The 17838-nt window shown below is 44.0% G+C and overlaps 1 protein-coding gene across 2 annotated transcripts in view; it reads left to right on the forward strand.

Moving 5' to 3' along the window:
• Positions 1–17838, forward strand: part of LOC308664803 (protein transport protein Sec16B-like) — a 77605-nt gene that overhangs the window by 41684 nt on the left and 18083 nt on the right. For both annotated transcript variants that reach the window (XM_081322319.1, XM_081322318.1), the window contains exons 16-18: positions 1514–1619; positions 3082–3222; positions 9623–9736. In XM_081322319.1, the coding sequence (XP_081178445.1) occupies positions 1514–1619; positions 3082–3222; positions 9623–9736 (361 nt within the window). The remainder of the gene's footprint in view (positions 1–1513; positions 1620–3081; positions 3223–9622; positions 9737–17838) is intronic.

Consider the following 17838-nt stretch of genomic DNA (forward strand, 5'->3'; position numbering starts at 1 on the left):
AGCTCCAATATGGAAAGGAGAGTGTTTGGTATTCTGAGTACGCATATGTAAGTGATTCTCTAGCTGATGAGACAGGTAAAGATCTGAACTTCAGTTCAGTGTACCAAAGTGCCCTGTTGAAGCTAGCTTCTTGTAAGATAAGGCAAACCCTGCAGCTGATTTAATCATTCACCTTTAGAGGCACAGGTAAGGTTAAAAATCCAATTTACAGAGCCAACAATTCCACTTATATTAATGGTGCTCTGGCCAGATAACAAGGATAAGTGTTTAATGATTCATTTCACCTTTAAGCTGATGGTGCCTTATTAGTATGACAAAGCCAAATGCACCTTGCATCTTCAAGCAACACACGTAACCAATTCTTGTGAGTCGCTTAAAGTAATTTCTGTGAAATCACATGTGTTTAGAAATCTGGTCTTAGGTGAAACCAGATTTTTTGCTTACTGCTCCTGTAGTTAAAAATGAAGTATCCAAAGGCAATCCTTGTTATTATTTTTCCTCTCTTTTTTCCATTTAAAGTACCCCTCCCCTTTCTTAATTTTTCCTAATCTTAAGTACCACTTAAAACAATTAAGAAAAGCAACAGCTCCACCTAGGAGTAGAGGAACAACCTTCATGTATCTTTCCAGCTCATATTATAAGTGAACTCTTAGGTACTCAAAATGAAACCATGGAGACTGCTGGTCTATAAATACATCCCTCTGGGAAGCTGTAGCTATTTGCTGAGTGGAAACTTAACAGGAATTGGGTGGGTGGTGAATCCCCTGAGTGGGAGCTCAAAGAGACAAGTCCAAATTTTGTTGATTACAGAATAAGTATCTGTGTTCACCCCATTCCACAGTAATCATAAATCAGAGGTCTTCCAAATTTCTATTTCTACCTTGCTTTATACTTTTGGATAGCTTCATTCAGGAAGTCTCCATTTCATGCAGGAGACACAAAGGAAAGGAAGAAATCAAAACAAACTCAAAATGTTGCATTTATTTAAAGCATTTATATATTGACTTATGTATTGACTTTCATTTGTTCGGTGCCAGATGACTTAATAAAATAAAAATAATGATACAAAAATGAAGCCTCCATATTGTGAATGAAGAGGAACAGAGAATAAAAATCAAACAGTGCTAGCAGGAAACACATTTTTGTCATGAGCAGTTTTATTTTTAAAGTCTATTAGTTATAGTATAGTCATCAGGGAAGAAACATTAAAGATAGATTCCAATTTTTAGAATGAGATTTACCTTTTATTTAGCATAATAGACAATGAGTTTGCCATTTTCTTTAATATTTTGAAAAATATCCAATAGTGAAATTTTGGTAATACTTCAGTGAAGCTTAATTGCCCATTAGTTTTTAAATTAGTTAAACAATCGCCTACCATTTAGACTGTCAGCATCTCTAATTTTATCTTCCAACTTCTGTGGAAGACAGAATTTGATGGAAAGAATAAATTGGGCTCTAAGGATGAAATTAGCTTCTGCTTCTCAACTCTTGATCTGCTTTTTTCTTTCAGCCAAACCTTTTCCCAGTTTGCAAGGACAGAATGTATTCACAGAATGGAAATTCTTGAGTATTGTCGGTTACTGGGGTGTCCCCAAGCTTTCATCCCTTCTTTCCAGGTAATAACAAGCCAATTAAAAAGAGCCAAATGTTCATAGGCCTCTATAATGAAAATATTTCCTGAAGTGAGAGCTTTTTGTTTAGTTTAGCCAACTTCCATTATCTGCAAATGGAAGGAGGCAGCTCTTTGAACTTCTTCAAGGTTAGCAAAGCTTCTGGTGGAGTCTTAGGGAAAGGGATATAGTGCCGTACAAGGCATTATATTGTTTTACAGTAAGGAAGAAAAGAAGTAAGATCCTGTAAAGGCAAAAGCACTGACACCTCTTTGGTAGGAGGATTGTGAAGCAGCAAAATAACAGTTTCCTTTTGACTCCTGATACTAAGGGATCCCCCAAGCTCTTGTACAACAAGCCCCACCTCTTCTGGTGATACCCTTGCTGTCAAAAGATACATATTAAAAAAGTGCAGCTGCAAAAGGGTTGCCGATTCTTGTTTTATGAAGATTTATTTAAAACTACTGCTGTAGTCTTGCATGGAGAATCTAAGGTAATTACAGCAGAGGGATGCGGTGGCGCAGTGGGTTAGGACGCTGAGCTTGTCGATCAGAAGGTCAGCAGTTTGGTGGGTCGAATCCCGAGTGCGCACAGAGTGAGCGCTTGTTACTCGTCCCAGCTTCTGCCAACCTAGCAGTTCGAAAGCACGTAAAAATGCAAGTAGAAAAATAGGGACCACTCTGGTGGGAAGGTAACAGCGTTCCGTGTGCCTTTGGCATCTAGTCATGCCGGCCACATGACCACGGAGACGTCCTCGGACAAGCGCTGGCTCTTTGGCTTTGAAACGGAGATGAGCACCGTCCCCTAGAGTCGGAAACAACTAGCACAGTACGCGTGTGCGGGGGAACCTTTACCTTTATGTATGCTTTACGTGGTTACCTTTGTTAATTTTCCCCCCAGTCTAGGTTAGAATTCAGTGGTCTATCAAAATTATAACTCCCAGGGCTGTTTGTAGTAAATAACAATAATTATCCTTTCCTATCTCTCCAATAGTTCAGCATGATCACATTGAGCACTATATATAGTCTTGTGTTTCTAAGTGATACCATGCACAGCAGTTACTGGGTAATAAATGTCAAATATACATTACTGCCATCTACATTGCCAAGAAATTCCAAGGAGTATTGACACATTTAACTAATTGGTTTCAAAATACTTTGGAGAGGAATTTGTAGTTTGTACTAGGAGTTTTTATACCTGGAATTAATTAATTGTATATTATTTTGACTGTTGAAACTATTTCATGTACATGAGCTCAGTGATTTATTTATTAAGCTTATTAATGCAGATAATATTATACACATACTTTTCTTGTGTCCCTACTTTCTCTTTGCCATTTGACCACAGTAGTTAACTCAGCATTTTAAGACAAAGATTCATACAAACAAGAGCAGATCGGCTACCACACTAAGAGTGTATGAGTATTTCCTCTCTTGAACTCATATTTTCTCTTAATTCTCTTTCATAGGTATATAAACTGATTTATGCATCTCGCCTGGTTGATTATGGTCTTACTTCCCAGGCCTTACATTATTGTGAGGGGATTGGAATGGCACTTCTTACCCAGAACTGGAATGCTTATCCTGTCCTCCTAGAGCAGGTTATCAAGGTGAGTGTCTGGTTAGGGACCCCAATAGGAATTGAGTTTATCTCTTAAACCTATAATTCATCATGTACTCATAATATGTGTTGGAATTCTATACTGCTGGAAATTTCACATGCAATTCATAATGCAGTTGTATACATTGTGATTGTTTATTTATCAAATTCAGATACTGTCCATCACATTTTCTTTACGACTCTGGATAGTTTACGGAGTTAGTCTTTGTTTTTGTGTTGTGAAAAGAGTTGGGATAAACCATTTTTAAACTCACAATGCAGATTTCTTTGGCTAATAGATGAAAGATTAAAAGGGAGGGACATGATGCAAAACAAACCATGTAAGATATTAAATGTGTATTAGCACTGCATACAGCAGCTTCTTGGGGCTCTAATCAGGACTAGACTCTAGTATATGACAAGAGTTATTATATTTTCCCCCAAAATCATGGTTGTGATAAAAATGAACATTTCATGATTGGTGCAGATTAGAAACTCACGCTGGTACCAAAGGGCAGTTCTCTCCAGTGCCAGATAGAAAAGGAGTATTTCATCTGTAATTGTGGCATAGCTATTAAAGCAGTGGTTCTCAACTTTTTCTTCACCATGGACCCCCTTTAAATACCTTTTGTGGTCACCGACCCCCCCCCCCAAGACTTGACTCAACATTTAAATCATAACATTTCAAGCCTTCGCGGACCCCCTGTGATGACATTGCGTTTCCCTTCCCCCAGCGGTCTGCAGACCACAAGTTGAAAACCACTGCACTAAAAGATTTTCTTTTTCCAACCCCATAAGAATTACAGTCCTATTTAAAACAGCAACAATAATTTCAAATATTAATGTATTGGCAAATTAAGAACTTTCCATTACATAAGAGAAATATTTTCAGAAACAAACTACCTATTTGCAGGTCCTCTTAAACTAAAACATGACAGAGGGAATTTATAAATATGTCCCTGTGTTCACAATAGTTTCTTTTCTGAATACAACAATCCTTTTTGTACAACATGAACAACCAAGGCATCCACTCTGGCAAACATCTCTCTTTTGCAAGCCTACAGTATAGAATGACTGCATCTTTTGTAAGGTAAAGGTAAAGGAGTCCCTGTGGGTTTGACTGGGCTAGTCATACCTGACTTTAAAAGGCAGTGCTCCATTTCTTTAAGCCATTGAGCCAGCACTGTCCAAAGACATTTCCGTGGCCATGCCGCAGTGCAAAGCATATGGCAAAACATGGAACACTGTTACCTTCCCAGCAAAGTGGTGTCTGTGTATCTACTTGCATTTACATGCTTTCAAACTGCTAGGGACAAGTGATGGAAGCTCACGGAAGCTTACTTCATCACCTGGTGGTAGGGCTCCAACCACTGGAGTACAGACATTCTCCAGGGTCTTTTAAGCCATTGAGCCATATTTAAATATAGCCTCTGGCTATATTTACATTCTTTTTGACTACCATGCTGAGATTGTCTTTTCCTGACTCCTTCCCTCTTCCTCCCATTTTTTTTAATGTTTAACAGAACAGGAAAATAATGTCTGAAAAGTCTTTGTTGGGATTGGCAAGGCTGTGAATAGATTTGGGAGAAGTTACTCATTCCACCTATTTCTGATCATTTTCCATCCATCACTGTGGCCATGGTGAGGAGAGGGGAATTGAGACAGCCACAGAGACATATCTACTAAGACATATCTAATAAGCCCCACATTTCTGGACCTTCATAGAACTTTGTCTGAGGCATGGACATTAGAGGGGAAATTAATCTTGTAATAAGTTCAGACAAATGGGGAAGATGAGTGATTTTTATCACCAAACAAAACTGGATGTCTTTAAGGTTGAGTCGAAACCTGCGGAATTAATTAACTAGATATGAACTCTGTTTTGGACACAGTTATTTCCCTCCCCCCAAACCCTGTCAAATGTATCATGCAAATAGTAAGGATAACTTTCAGCTCCTGAAATTTCAGAAAGACTGAACTGCTTCTCCCATTTATCTCTAACAATGAGGTAGCTCCAGTGATATTCACATCAAAGTAGGCATGTACAAACTCATAAAGAAGAAGTTTTTGATGCTGCTACTGCAATGGCCTTCTTCCTTGTTTTGACCCTTCCTCCTAGAAGCTGCTGGATTGTCCACTTTGATAGAAGCAAAGAAAGCAACTTGATTTCAATGTCTGTCTGAATGAAGACCTGATTTTTGCCCACAATTCTTAAGCAAGAAAATTGCATTTGATTATAGGTTTATTCTTTGAAAGTCCTTTACTACAAATGTAATATGCTCAAACAACTACCTGCTATATTCTGAACTGATTTACAGAGTTTTCAAGGGCAAATAATTTCAGTAGTCTGTCCTAGAGGTTACCATGACATATGTCAAAATGGCCAAATAATTACTGTTCAAAATAAGCTACTTCTTATGAATAGGGGTTTATTCACTTGAATAGCAGTAGCTAAGATTATGTTGGTGCAGGACAAAGCCTCTGCCTTTCCCTAACATTGATTCAGTTATATACCAGCTCAAAAGAAATGACTCCTCTCAATATTAAAACAGCACAAATTACAAAAAAGTACTTTGCCTATTTTGGATACAACAGTTATGAATCAGCCTGTTTTGTCTAATGTTTCATCTGATGAAATTTATATTTTGCTTCATTTGTGTTTCTTTCACATAAACACATTAATATGAAGGACTGTAGGCCCTTCAATCTGAGAAGTATCTTTGACCTGTATCAGGAAATACATCCCTCAAGAGTAGTAGCTGACATGAATCAACTGCTTCTAGGAGTCAGATTTAAAGATGATGGTTGCAAATGTGGTGTGTATTCTGGCGCAGAGTAATATAGATATAGGGATAAGGCTCCATTGATCAGACTGGTTATGCACAGTAAAAGTAATCCAAAAGGTAAAAGTAACTTTGGATCCAAGCTTCCTCTCTGTTTTTTACCTTTGTAGGAGATGTGGGGAACAAACGAGCATTTGCAAGAGTAGCAGAGAAGAATGTGGTGCCTGGGGTCAACATCAGAGAGGGGCTTCTTTTTGGTGGGAAGATGGGTTGGGAATGTTTGTAAAGCACAGCTAAATATTCTGTGTCAGCCCCAGCAATATTCACTTATTCCAGATGTACCCTGCCAATGGTGGTGAAAGCTATGTTGCTACTAAAACCAGAGCTAAGGGACCTCCAAATGTTTGGCCTAGAGAGTGTTCAGGAGGACCATGGTGGGTGCTTTTCTGTTGCATTGTTTCCTATAGCTGCCTTAGAGGACAAGTTGCAAGTTTCCTCAGTGTGAGACCACTGAGTACCAGGCTACTTCAGAGATCTGTATCGCTGTATTCCTACAACAGTAGAAAGCTAGCTGGCCTTCACAATAGTTTTCTCTTTTTATGAGGAAACCTTCCATGGAAGAAGTTATGGGGCCTATTTGTTTGGGATATGTCTGTGGCTGGCACAATAGCTATTGGTGGCTGTTTGTTTGTTTTTGAGAGAAACTGGAGAGAAAGCCTACAATTTTCCGCCTGCCTGAACTGCCCTCTGAGAGAGCTAGTGCTGTCCTACAACAAATCATTGTATTGTATATTTTTATAAGAACCAAGTGAGGACTTTGGTGCAGTGAACCCACTGAAGCACTCAAACAAATAGTCCAACCTAATTAATCTCATAAACAAAAAACCTGTGTTAATAGCCATTTTCCTAAAAGTAAATGTCATGCTGCATCACTACAATTAGTATTTATTAATTTCAGGAATACAAATGAAGCTCTCAGCCCATTTTTGTTCATCCCTATACAGACTTTCATAATGCTAGTATGACACATTTTCTTCCTTTGGATTGTTCAGGATATAAATGAAAGTTGTGCTGAACTCTGCCTCTTGTTCAGGAAAGGTCTTTACTCTCTGCAAATGAAGTACAATGTTTTTGTACCTTTTTCAGAGAGATTATAAGATTAAAAAGATTCTCAGAAAGAGAGGTTGCAGGAGGTGGCTGAGAGGGTGTTTCATTTTTCATTTGTTTACTCTAAAAATGCCCAGTGTATTTGCTTCTGCCATGCACCCCAGGCTTTTGACTTCCATACAGCTGGTTGCTTACCATTTCAGAGTTAGAACTATACTGTACCTGCAAGAAGGAAGGAAGGAAGCTGTAAGGAGCTCCTACAGGCACTGTGATCCAGCAGAGCAAGGGAAAAAAGATAAGATAAGATAATCTTTACTGACATTTTTTACTGTGGGCACAACAGCACACATCAAAAATGAAATTTAGTTGCCCGCTCTCAAAATGAAAACATACATGACACACACCTAAAACATACTATAAACAACGTATGTATAGACCCACACCCCTACATATACATAACAATAAAATATTAAATACTGTCCATCTTGAATATATAACGGAAGGAGGAGGCCTGAGAGTTCACAAGCTTAATGCTGTATGGAATGAAACTATGGCTGAATCTGGATGTTCTGCTACGGATACCATGAAGCCTCCTCCCAGAAGGTAACAAGGAAAAGAGGTTTTGAAGAGGATGAGTAGTGTCCCAGATAATCTTACGGACCCTGTTCAAACAACACTTCTGTGCTATGTCCTGGATGGGAGGGAGGGAGGGAACTGCCAATGATCTTTTCAGCCATCCTTACCACTCTCTGCACCGCCTTCCTGTCTGAAGCAGTGATGCTTCCAAACCAGACTGTGATGCTGTATGACAGGATGCTCTCAATCGTCCCCCTGTAGAAAGTGGTCAAGATAGGGAAAGGAAGATGAGCTTTTCTCATGCAACGCAGAAAGTGCAGGCGCTACTGCGCCCGCTTCACCAGTTTCTCACTGTTGAGCGACCAAGCCAGCCTACTTGTTAGCTGCACACCCAGGAATTTGATGCTGGTAACCATCTCCACAGGTGAATCATTAATGTACAGAGAAGTGTGGCTGTGCCTGCCTTTTCTGAAATCGACAATGATGTCTTTGGTTTTTCCGGTATTTAAAATTAGGCTGTTTTCCTTACACCAGTTCACCAACCCCTCAACCTCCTTGCGGTAAGCTTCCACATTGTGATCAAGAATAAGGCCCACTACTGTTGTATCATCTGGGAACTTCACAATATGGTTGGTGGCAAACCTAGCACAACAGTCATGAGTCAACAGGGTGAACAGCAGATTTACCACTTCCAGCAAATAAGGAAGTAAAGAGAACTCTTCTTCCTTCTCTGTAGACCAGACATGTCAAACTCGCAAGTCACGTGACGTGCAATGTATCGGGATGGTTTTGCCATTGCCGGCAATGGGGTGGGCGCGGCTTCCGCACTGTTATGTCGGGTTCATGACAGCATACACTACACGCGTGATGCATCCGGCCCGTGGGCCAGCAGTTTGACACCCCTGATGTAGAGTTTCCAAATCAGTTCTTACCTCCTTTTATTTCATTCTGTTGAAACAAAATTTAACACGTAGGAAAAATTTAAAAAGGGAATAAACCATTAGGCACAATCCTAATGCAAATAGATCTTATGTGAGGTTGAGACCAGTGCAAAGGCCTCTGTTTTGACAAAGCCTTCAGGCACCAGCATTAAAAAAAACCAGATGTTAGGAGGAAAAAAAAATCCACCCTGCAACATAATATCTCAGAATTATTTTAAAAGGAGATAGCAATGATCTTGTTTTCCTCCGGTGAGATAATAAAGTGAAAAACAAGGCAAAAGAGAAAAGTGCTTTGAGGAGCAGTAAAAGACATGGTGGGAGATTCATCTTCAATATGCAGTCTTATTAAACTGAGAATCCAGGAAGCTGTTTTCAGGCAATTTAAATTAATTTGTGCAAAAGTTATATTTTAAGGCATACTGTGACAAAGCAACATGGCTTGAGCATTCTTTAGAAATGTGAATGATGCCAGTATATTAAGATCTGTTTCCCTCACTAATTAGAACATATGACTCCTTGCAAAGCAGAAAGCAGAAGGAAAAAACAGTGTTCGTTCTTATTAGCAAAGCTTGATATTAATTTTAGATGATACTAATGAGCTAGCATTATTTATGGCACTTTCTTTTTTAAACAAGGTTTTGGGGCAAATAGGGCAATTTATAGTAGGAATAATAATTCTAGGAGTATCAGTTATTTATAAAAAATAATAAAGGTGGGATAAAGAGATGCTCTTGTAAAGAATCCACAAAAGCTGGACTTTTCTAGACACTTTGTGGCTTTCCTCCCTTTATTTGCTCATCAAAGTCTTAAACGGTTTTAATAGAATATAATCCTTGGTTTTATAGGCAATGCAATGTCTATAGAGTGAAAGATAGATTAGACTCTAGACTCACTTCTGCCCACAATTGTATTTGCTTCATTTAAAAAAATCTTTGTCATACAGTTTAAAAAGTCTCTAATAGCTTGGTGACTAATTCTTCTCTTTTCTTTTCCAATGGAATAGCTAGCAGAACGATTAAAGTACTCTGACCCACGACTCCTGGAGAAGGCAGAGTATGAGATAGATTTGGAACCAGATTGGCTCATTGAACTCAGAGCCCATTATCAACAGTGGGAGGTAAGAATTGTGGGATGGTGTGCCTTTGCAGATGGATTGATTTGTCATTTTGTGATTCTGGCCACTCCAATTGAATTAAATGATGCAACATCAACATGTTACTGGAATTATTTTTTTTGTTATCCCTTTATTATTTTTATAGATACCTCGAGGCAGTGAACTCAAGGCATCTAATTCTCCTTCCTTGTCCTATTTTTTCCACAAAAACAACCCTGGGAGGTGGGTGGAGCTGAGAGAGAGTGACTGGCCCAAAGGCACCCAGTTGGCTCTCCTGGTTACAAAGACCATTTGATGATCAGGGAAAAGTATTTTTATTTTTTCAAACATAGGGATGAAAGTTAAGATCTGGGTCTACCAAATATCTGACTTTATAGGTTTTCTGTTTTCTATTTAATTGTCATTCATTAAATGTATTACTTTTAAACTGAGTTGGACTTCATATTCTGGGGCAGGCAGACTTGAAATTTAGGGTGTTTTTTAAAAATTGAATCTACTTACCACAATATCTAGCTGACTGGTGAGATGTAATCCTCCTTAAGTAACACCAGCTGCCTGCAATTAGTGCAGGTTCACATCCCACCAGGCTCAAGGTTTAGGTTTAGGTTTTAGGTTTTATTTGATTTGTATACCGCCCTTCTCCCTAGGGACTCAGGGCGGTTCACAGGGCATATATAAATAACGATACAAAAGTTAAAAGGAGATTAAACCAGTGCCCAGTTAAAAAAACAATAATACAATACTAGAAACAACAATTTAAAAACCCATAATCCCCCATCAGGCCAGACCAGCTAATTCAAATAAGTGGGTCTTCAGGCCGCGACGGAAGGTTCGGAGGTCTGATGTCATCCGGAGCTCCACCGGCAGTTGGTTCCATAATGCCGGAGCGCCCACAGAGAAGGCCCTCCCCCTGGGGGCCACCAGTCGGCATTCCCTGACCGGAGGCACCCTGAGGAGGCCCTCTCTGTGGGAGCGCACAGGGCGGAGGGGAGTTGACGCCGGCAGCAGGTGGTCCCTGAGGTAACCCGGACCCATGCCATGTAAGGACTTAAAGATCATGACCAAGACCTTGAACCTCACCCGGAAGACAACTGGCAGCCAATGCAGCTCGCGGAGCAAAGGTGTAACATGGGAGTACCGGGAAACTCCCAAGACAACTCTCGCGGCCACATTCTGTACCAGTTGGAGCCTCCGAGTGGTCTTCAAGGGAAGCCCCATGTAGAGAGCATTACAGTAGTCAAGGCGAGAGGTCACGAGCGCATGAGTGACCGTACACAGGGCATCCCGGTCCAGATAGGGCCGCAACTGGCGCACCAGGCGAACCTGGGCGAAAGCCCCCCTAGTCACGGCCACTATATGATCTTCCAGGGTAAGCCGTGAATCTAGGAGGACTCCCAAGTTGCGAGCCCTATCCACGGGGGGTAAGAGCTCACCCCCCATAGAAAGAGATGGAACATTTTGAATGTCCCGGGATGCCGGAATGTACAGCCACTCAGTCTTGTCAGGGTTGAGTTGAAGTCTGTTCCTCCCCATCCAGACCCGAACCGCCTCCAGGCAACGGGACATCACAGCGAGGGCATCACTGGGGTGGTTTGGGGTCGAAAAGAAAAGTTGGGTATCATCGGCATATTGATGATACCCAACTCCAAAACCACGAATGATCTCACCCAGCGGTTTCATATAGATGTTGAACAGGAGAGGCGAGAGAACCGACCCCTGAGGAACTCCACAAACGAGAGACCTAGGGGCCGATCTCTGCCCCCCTGCCAACACCGACTGCGAGCGTCCCAGGAGATAGGAGGAGAACCACTGAAGAACTGTGCCTCCCACTCCCAATCCCCTGAGACGCCGCAGCAAGATACCATGGTCGATGGTATCGAAAGCCGCCGAGAGGTCTAATAGGACTAGGACAGAGGAATATCCCCTGTCCCGAGCCCTCCAGAGATCATTCACCAGAGCGACCAATGCCGTCTCCGTGCTGTACCCGGGCCTGAAACCCGATTGGTAGGGGTCCAAATAATCCGCTTCATCCAGGACCAGAGGGAGCTGATGCGCCACCACACTCTCGACAACCTTCGCAAGAAAGCGAAGGTTGGAGACTGGACGAAAGTTGTTCAATACAGCTGGGTCCAAGGCAGGCTTCTTGAGGAGAGGTCTCACCACCGCCTCCTTCAAGACGGTGGGGAAATAACCCTCACTCAAGGAAGCAGATATAACCGCCTGGAGCCAGCCTCGTGTCCTCTCCCTAGCTGCATAAACCAGCCAGGAAGGGCACGGGTCCAACAAACATGTGGAGGAGCTCAGCCTCCCCATAATCCTGTCCACTTCATCAGGGGTCACAGAATCAAACTCTTCCCAGATAACATTGACAAGACCGCCCGTGTCCTGATCGCCTGACTCTGCCCAGTTGGAGTCCAAACCGGTCCGAATCCGAGCGATTTTATCCGACAGATGTTGACTAAATTCCTCGGCACGACCCTGCAAGGGATCCTCCCTCACCTCCTGATTAAGAAGTGAGCGAGTCACCCTAAACAGGGCGGCCGGGCGATTATCTGCGGACGCGATGAGGGTGGAGAAGTAATTACACCTCGCCACCCTCATCGCTGCGAGATAAGACCTAATATAGGTTCTTAACCGCAACCGGTCGGGTTCGGATCGGCTAGACCTCCAACAGCTCTCTAGGCCCTGTTTCCGACGCTTCATCTCCCGGAGCTCCGCGGAGAACCATGGAGCTCGCTGGGATCTGCGCCGGGTCAGGGGCCGCAAGGGTACAACCCGGTCAAGTGCCTCAGTGGCTGCCCTTCCCAGGCTTCCACTAAGGCATCCGCCGAGCTGTGAGCAATGGAGGCAGGTGGGGACCCCAGCGCCGCTTGGAATCTATCAGGATCCATTAAGCGTCTGGGGTGGTACCATCTAATTGGCTCCGTACCCCCACGGCGGGGGGTGGCAAAACGGAAGACCAGCCGCAGGAGATGATGATCGGTCCATGACAGGGGCATAATAAATGGAGAGCCCCCACCAAGATCATCCAACCACCGTCTAGATAAAAAATCAGGTCAAGGGTGTGGCCTCCCTCATGAGTTGGTTCAGAAATTACTTGCGTCAGGTCCATGGCCGTCATGGAAGCCATGAACTCCCGAGCTAGCTCAGATGAACCTCCCAGGGATGGTAGATTGAAGTCTCCCAAAACTATAAGTTTGGGAAACTCAACCACCAACCCCGAGAGGATATCGAGCAGCTCGGGCAGGGCTGCCGCTGTGCGACTAGGCGAAATGTACACCAGCAGCAAGCCCAACTGCGCCCCAGAACCAAATCTCACAAAGAGAGACTCACACCCGACTATCTGAGAAACGGTGGTCTCCCACGGACATAAGGTCTCCCTAATAGTGACCGCCACTCCCCCACCCCTACCATGAGCTCGTGGCCGGTGTAGCACCCGGAAGCCTGGTGGGCAGAGGTCAACCAAAGGGACCCCACCCTCTGGGCCCAACCAAGTCTCCGTGATGCAAGCCAGGTCCACATGCTCACCCTCAACTAAGTCCCTGACGAGGGGAGCTTTGTTAACCACGGACCTGGCATTCAGGTACACCAGCCGGAGCTCAGGAGGCTGCACATCCTCGCTCCCGGGACCTCGGGGAAGAAGCAGAGGGTCGGAGCGCCTCACCGCTTGCAAGTAGCGGAGACGGCCCTCCCGGTAGCGGTACGGCCCCCTGTCTATCCGCCTGCTGCCATTCCCCGTCGTGGGAATTGATAATCCCACGACCCGCTCATGAGCCCCGGCGACAACGACACCCCGTTCTCCCTCCGTGCGGTCAGACCCAAGTCTGGCCTGAGCCATGGTTGATTGGCCACCCCCCATAGCCAGACAACCCCTATCTCCCACCCCTCTCCCTAACCCTATAAAAAATTTTGATAAAAAAGTAATCAGAGGCCTTCTATTAGATTTACATTGATGGCCCCTACCCCTGCCCAGCCATCTCTCAGAGACCCAAAACTCGGGCCCGTCATCGAGGTTAAAAGTGTTTAAGGAGGCGGGTCGCACCCAGGAGAGGGGGGCACCCCTGAGGGCGTACAAGTCCGTGCTAGTATATTATTTATTTATTTATTTTATTTATTTTTATTACATTTATATCCCGCCCTTCTCCGAAGACTCAGGGTGGCTTACAAGCTTAGCAGTAGCCTTCATTCTATGTATATGCCTGCTTGTTAGGGCTTTCACACACACCCCAAGCGGCATTATTACAAAGTCAGCTTAATTGCCCCCAACAATCTGGGTCCTCATTTTACCTACCTCGGAAGGATGGAAGGCTGAGTCAACCTTGAGCCTGGTGGGATGCGAACCTGCACTAATTGCAGGCAGCTGGTGTTACTTAAGGAGGCATTAGCCCACTGCTCCACCAAGGCTCTTTTTGCCGCATGAGTCTAGAAAGTCCAGGAAGTCCAGGATAGGCATCCCTTAATTGTCCATGGGAGGATTGAACATGAAGACAGATGTCTGGGTCCCCACCCAACTTCACTGCCACTCAGTTGGGTGCCCCCAGAGACAGGCCGCTCCCCGCCCTCTCACGACGGGTTGAGACTCCGTTCCTGGGGGTGGACCAGGTATCCTCTGGGTAGGCAAACCCCATAGAGCTCCCACCTCTATGAGGTTGCAAATGGAGAAGTCCAGCCACTCTCCCACCGTGGCCGATACCCAGGTGTGTCAAAAATCCAAAGGGAGAGGGGGAAGGGTAGGCAGACAGATGGTAAGAAAATATGTCCAAGGCAAAGAGGGTAGGCAGGCCAGAATAAAAGAGATAGTCTGAATCACCGGCGTTACTGCAGAAGCAGTCCGAAGATAATGCAGGAGCCCCATGTTGTCCTTGCTCCGGTAAGATAACCCCCGGTCGTCCTCTTCGCCACCAAAGCGGTCCGAAGACGCCGTCGCCATAAAAGGCGGCCTGAAGCAAGGATAAAGGCCAACCATCGCCGCCAAGATGAATAATAGTCGCCCTCTCCACCGCCAAAACGGCCCGAGGGCGACACCACCACCGAAGCGGGCCAAGGCGGCCTGGGGCAACATGGGAGTCCCGCTGCCGGCGAAAGGGGTCAGAAGCCCAAAAAAGGCACCAAAGCCAGCAGCCGGCCCCCGCAGACGGGGCAACAGTCCCAGAAACGCCGGTACAGCTAGAAACGGCCCAAAAGCAAGCTGGTGAATTCCCGAGCGTCCGGAGCATGCCGCCGTCACCGTCGCCGCCAGACTCGGGCCGCCGCCACTGCCGCCATCACCGCCGAGCGCGGCCCAAAAGATCATCGCGCGGGCTACGACCCGCGCCGAGGCCAACGCCCACGCCGTCGCCGCCATCATCGCCGCCACCCGGACAGCCTCACGGGCGTACTCCTCGCCGACGGGCGTCCTCCTCGTCAACCCGAGCCGGCCCGAGAACACCAAAGTGGCCCAGACGGCCCGAAAGCAGCAGGGAGCGCCACGCCAGATACGAGTAGCCCCAGACGATCCGGAAAAGGTAAAAACGGCGAGAAGAAGCAGCCGGAGGGCAGCAGGGCCAGCAGCCAGCAGCCGGTAGCCAGCAGCCGGTAGCTCGAAAAACACAAGTCCAAATAGACCACTGCCGGCTTTGTCAGCCTCCACGTTGCCTCTCTGCCACTCACCACGAACCTCAATCCCATCTCAGCAAGCCATAGGGCTTGTGAGGGGCTCCCAAGGGACGCCTATCAGCTGGAGCTCGCGGAGCTCAGCCGAGCACGTCCGTTGACTCAGCCTTCCATCCTTCCGAGGTAGGTAAAATGAGGACCCAGATTGTTGGGGGCAATTAAGCTGACTTTGTAATAATGCCGCTTGGGGTGTGTGTGAAAGCCCTAATAAGCAGGCATATACATAGAATGGAGGCTACTGCTAAGCTTGTAAGCCGCCCTGAGTCTTCGGAGAAGGGCGGGATATAAATGGAATAAAAATAAAAATAAAATAAAATAAATAGACTGACAGATTTTTTTTAAAAAAAGCAAAGTGGGACCAGACCTAATTAGTACTTTGATGGGAGCCAGCCAGAAAGTCTCAGGACTACTATAGGTTAGAGATGATAGTCAAAGTGGCAAACTGCTTTTGTATTGTTGCCAAAAAATCCTCATGGATGCGTCCATTTGGTCACCAGGAATCTAATTCAACTCAAAGGACTGACTGACTCTTTTTCAGCAATTGTAAGGACTGAACCTGAGGAGGTGGGAACTTACTGATTCTCAGGCCAGTCAGAACTGCTATGTAAGCATTGAATACGTATCCTTCATTCTCAAGGCTAGAAAGAGGATGACAAAACTTCCACTAACTTAAAAAGGCAAGAGAAAAAGATCTAAAAGTTAAACCCTGGAATAGATACACACTAGATACATAGAAAGACACACACACAGGCAAACCAAGCCTGATCAATTTCTGTGTTCTAACTTGACTACAATAATTTATCTAGCCACGTTGTATCTATGAAACTTCTTTTGTAAAATAACTTCCTACTCCTGAATATGGAGTTAGATTTCTGGTGAGCTAAGGTTTATTGCCATGCCTGGTGTGAAATTTAACTATCTATAAGCTTCTCCAACTGAAGCCAATTATTTTCATAGTGGTTCAGATTGGCATCTACATATATTTTATTTTCACTACAATGGAGCTCTATAGTGAAATGTAAACCTATGCAGTGAATAGGGGAGGAGGAGTCAGTTCTTTATATTTGTGGTAAGGAAGAACCTGTCCAAAGAAAAAAAACAGGCAGTTAGTTGGGGAGAGAACCAATTCATATATTTATTTAAATATAAATCAGCTAAAGAATTGTTTAACTAAATGTCTCAGGCTTTTAAAGTACGAAAAGAAAAATAGGAGTTGGAACTCTTAACCGTTCTGCAGTGTTACAGGCTACTCAGCATAAGTAGCACTTCAGTCATCTGAAGTCCTATAATTTGCAGATGGATTTGATTTTAATAGCACTGCTTGGAAACAAGTTCCAGAATGGCCATCAACCAGAATGCAGGAGAAGGATAAAATTAGATGTGCACTATCATTTATGGTATGGAGGCCCAGATGGTGCAGACTGTTAAATGTCTGAGCTTTTCTAGTTAAGGTGATTGGGTTCTCTTGAGAAAATTTGATGAACTTTGGGTGCCCAAGAAATCCACAAGACAGTTTGTGAAGTGGTGGGATTCAAATATGTGAACAACCAGTTCTCTGTGTGGATGCCGCTGTTTTTATTTTAATAAGAGGTATGCAAATTGAAGAAGCTTGGCGCTTTTTAAGAGCAAGATTATTAAAGAGGCTGGTAGAAGTTTGCCAAGAAGCATAGCCATCCAAACAAATCTAGAAAGGATGGGTGCAATTTTTTTTGCCAGGTCTGACAGCAATTTTTTCTGGTCCCAAGACTACTGCGGCCAAACTATTCAATGAATCCTGGAGCAAATCAACTTTATAGTGTGTCATCAGGCTTGATGCATCCCTAAAAGTTGCCCATTCTTGTTATAGAGGACATTGCCCACTCTTTGTTCAATCCTGTTACAGAAGGAAAGCAGACAAAAAGTTTGGTTCAGCAAACTTTATTTTCCAGTCACAAGAACATACAGTAATTTAACTGAAGGACTTTAAAAGTACTTTTGTGGGAAGGGACATGCAGAGGGGTCATTTAGAATGTCATGCTAAAATTGTTGAATGTTACAGATATAAATAAAGAGGTCACTGCTGCATTCTAAAGTGAGAATACATGCAATACATAATGAGGATTTTTTTTTGGGGGGGGGGGAGAGAACCAGTTGCAAGCTTGATGATTCTGCCAAATCATGAGAAGTGTCTTGGAGACCAACAGCTGTGCAGTGTATTTGAAACGGATATAAAAACTAAAGAAAATGGATTTTCAGAAGTTGTCTGAAAAGCTTCCAGAGTGTGCATTGTCTCCAACTGACTACAACAACTTTGGCAGCAAGAAATTAGGCTGCCTAGGAGTATTTTATAGATGCTACTCAGCACAGAGGCAAAGAATGTAAATGGGCAAAGAAGCATCTGTTGAAATAGCATGTTTACGAGGAAAAACAACATAGAGTCTTGCAAGGAAAAAGAAACCATAAAGATTTTTTCA

Source organism: Vipera berus (assembly GCF_964194415.1).
Source record: "Vipera berus genome assembly, chromosome: 3".
Lineage (NCBI taxonomy): Eukaryota > Metazoa > Chordata > Lepidosauria > Squamata > Viperidae > Vipera > Vipera berus.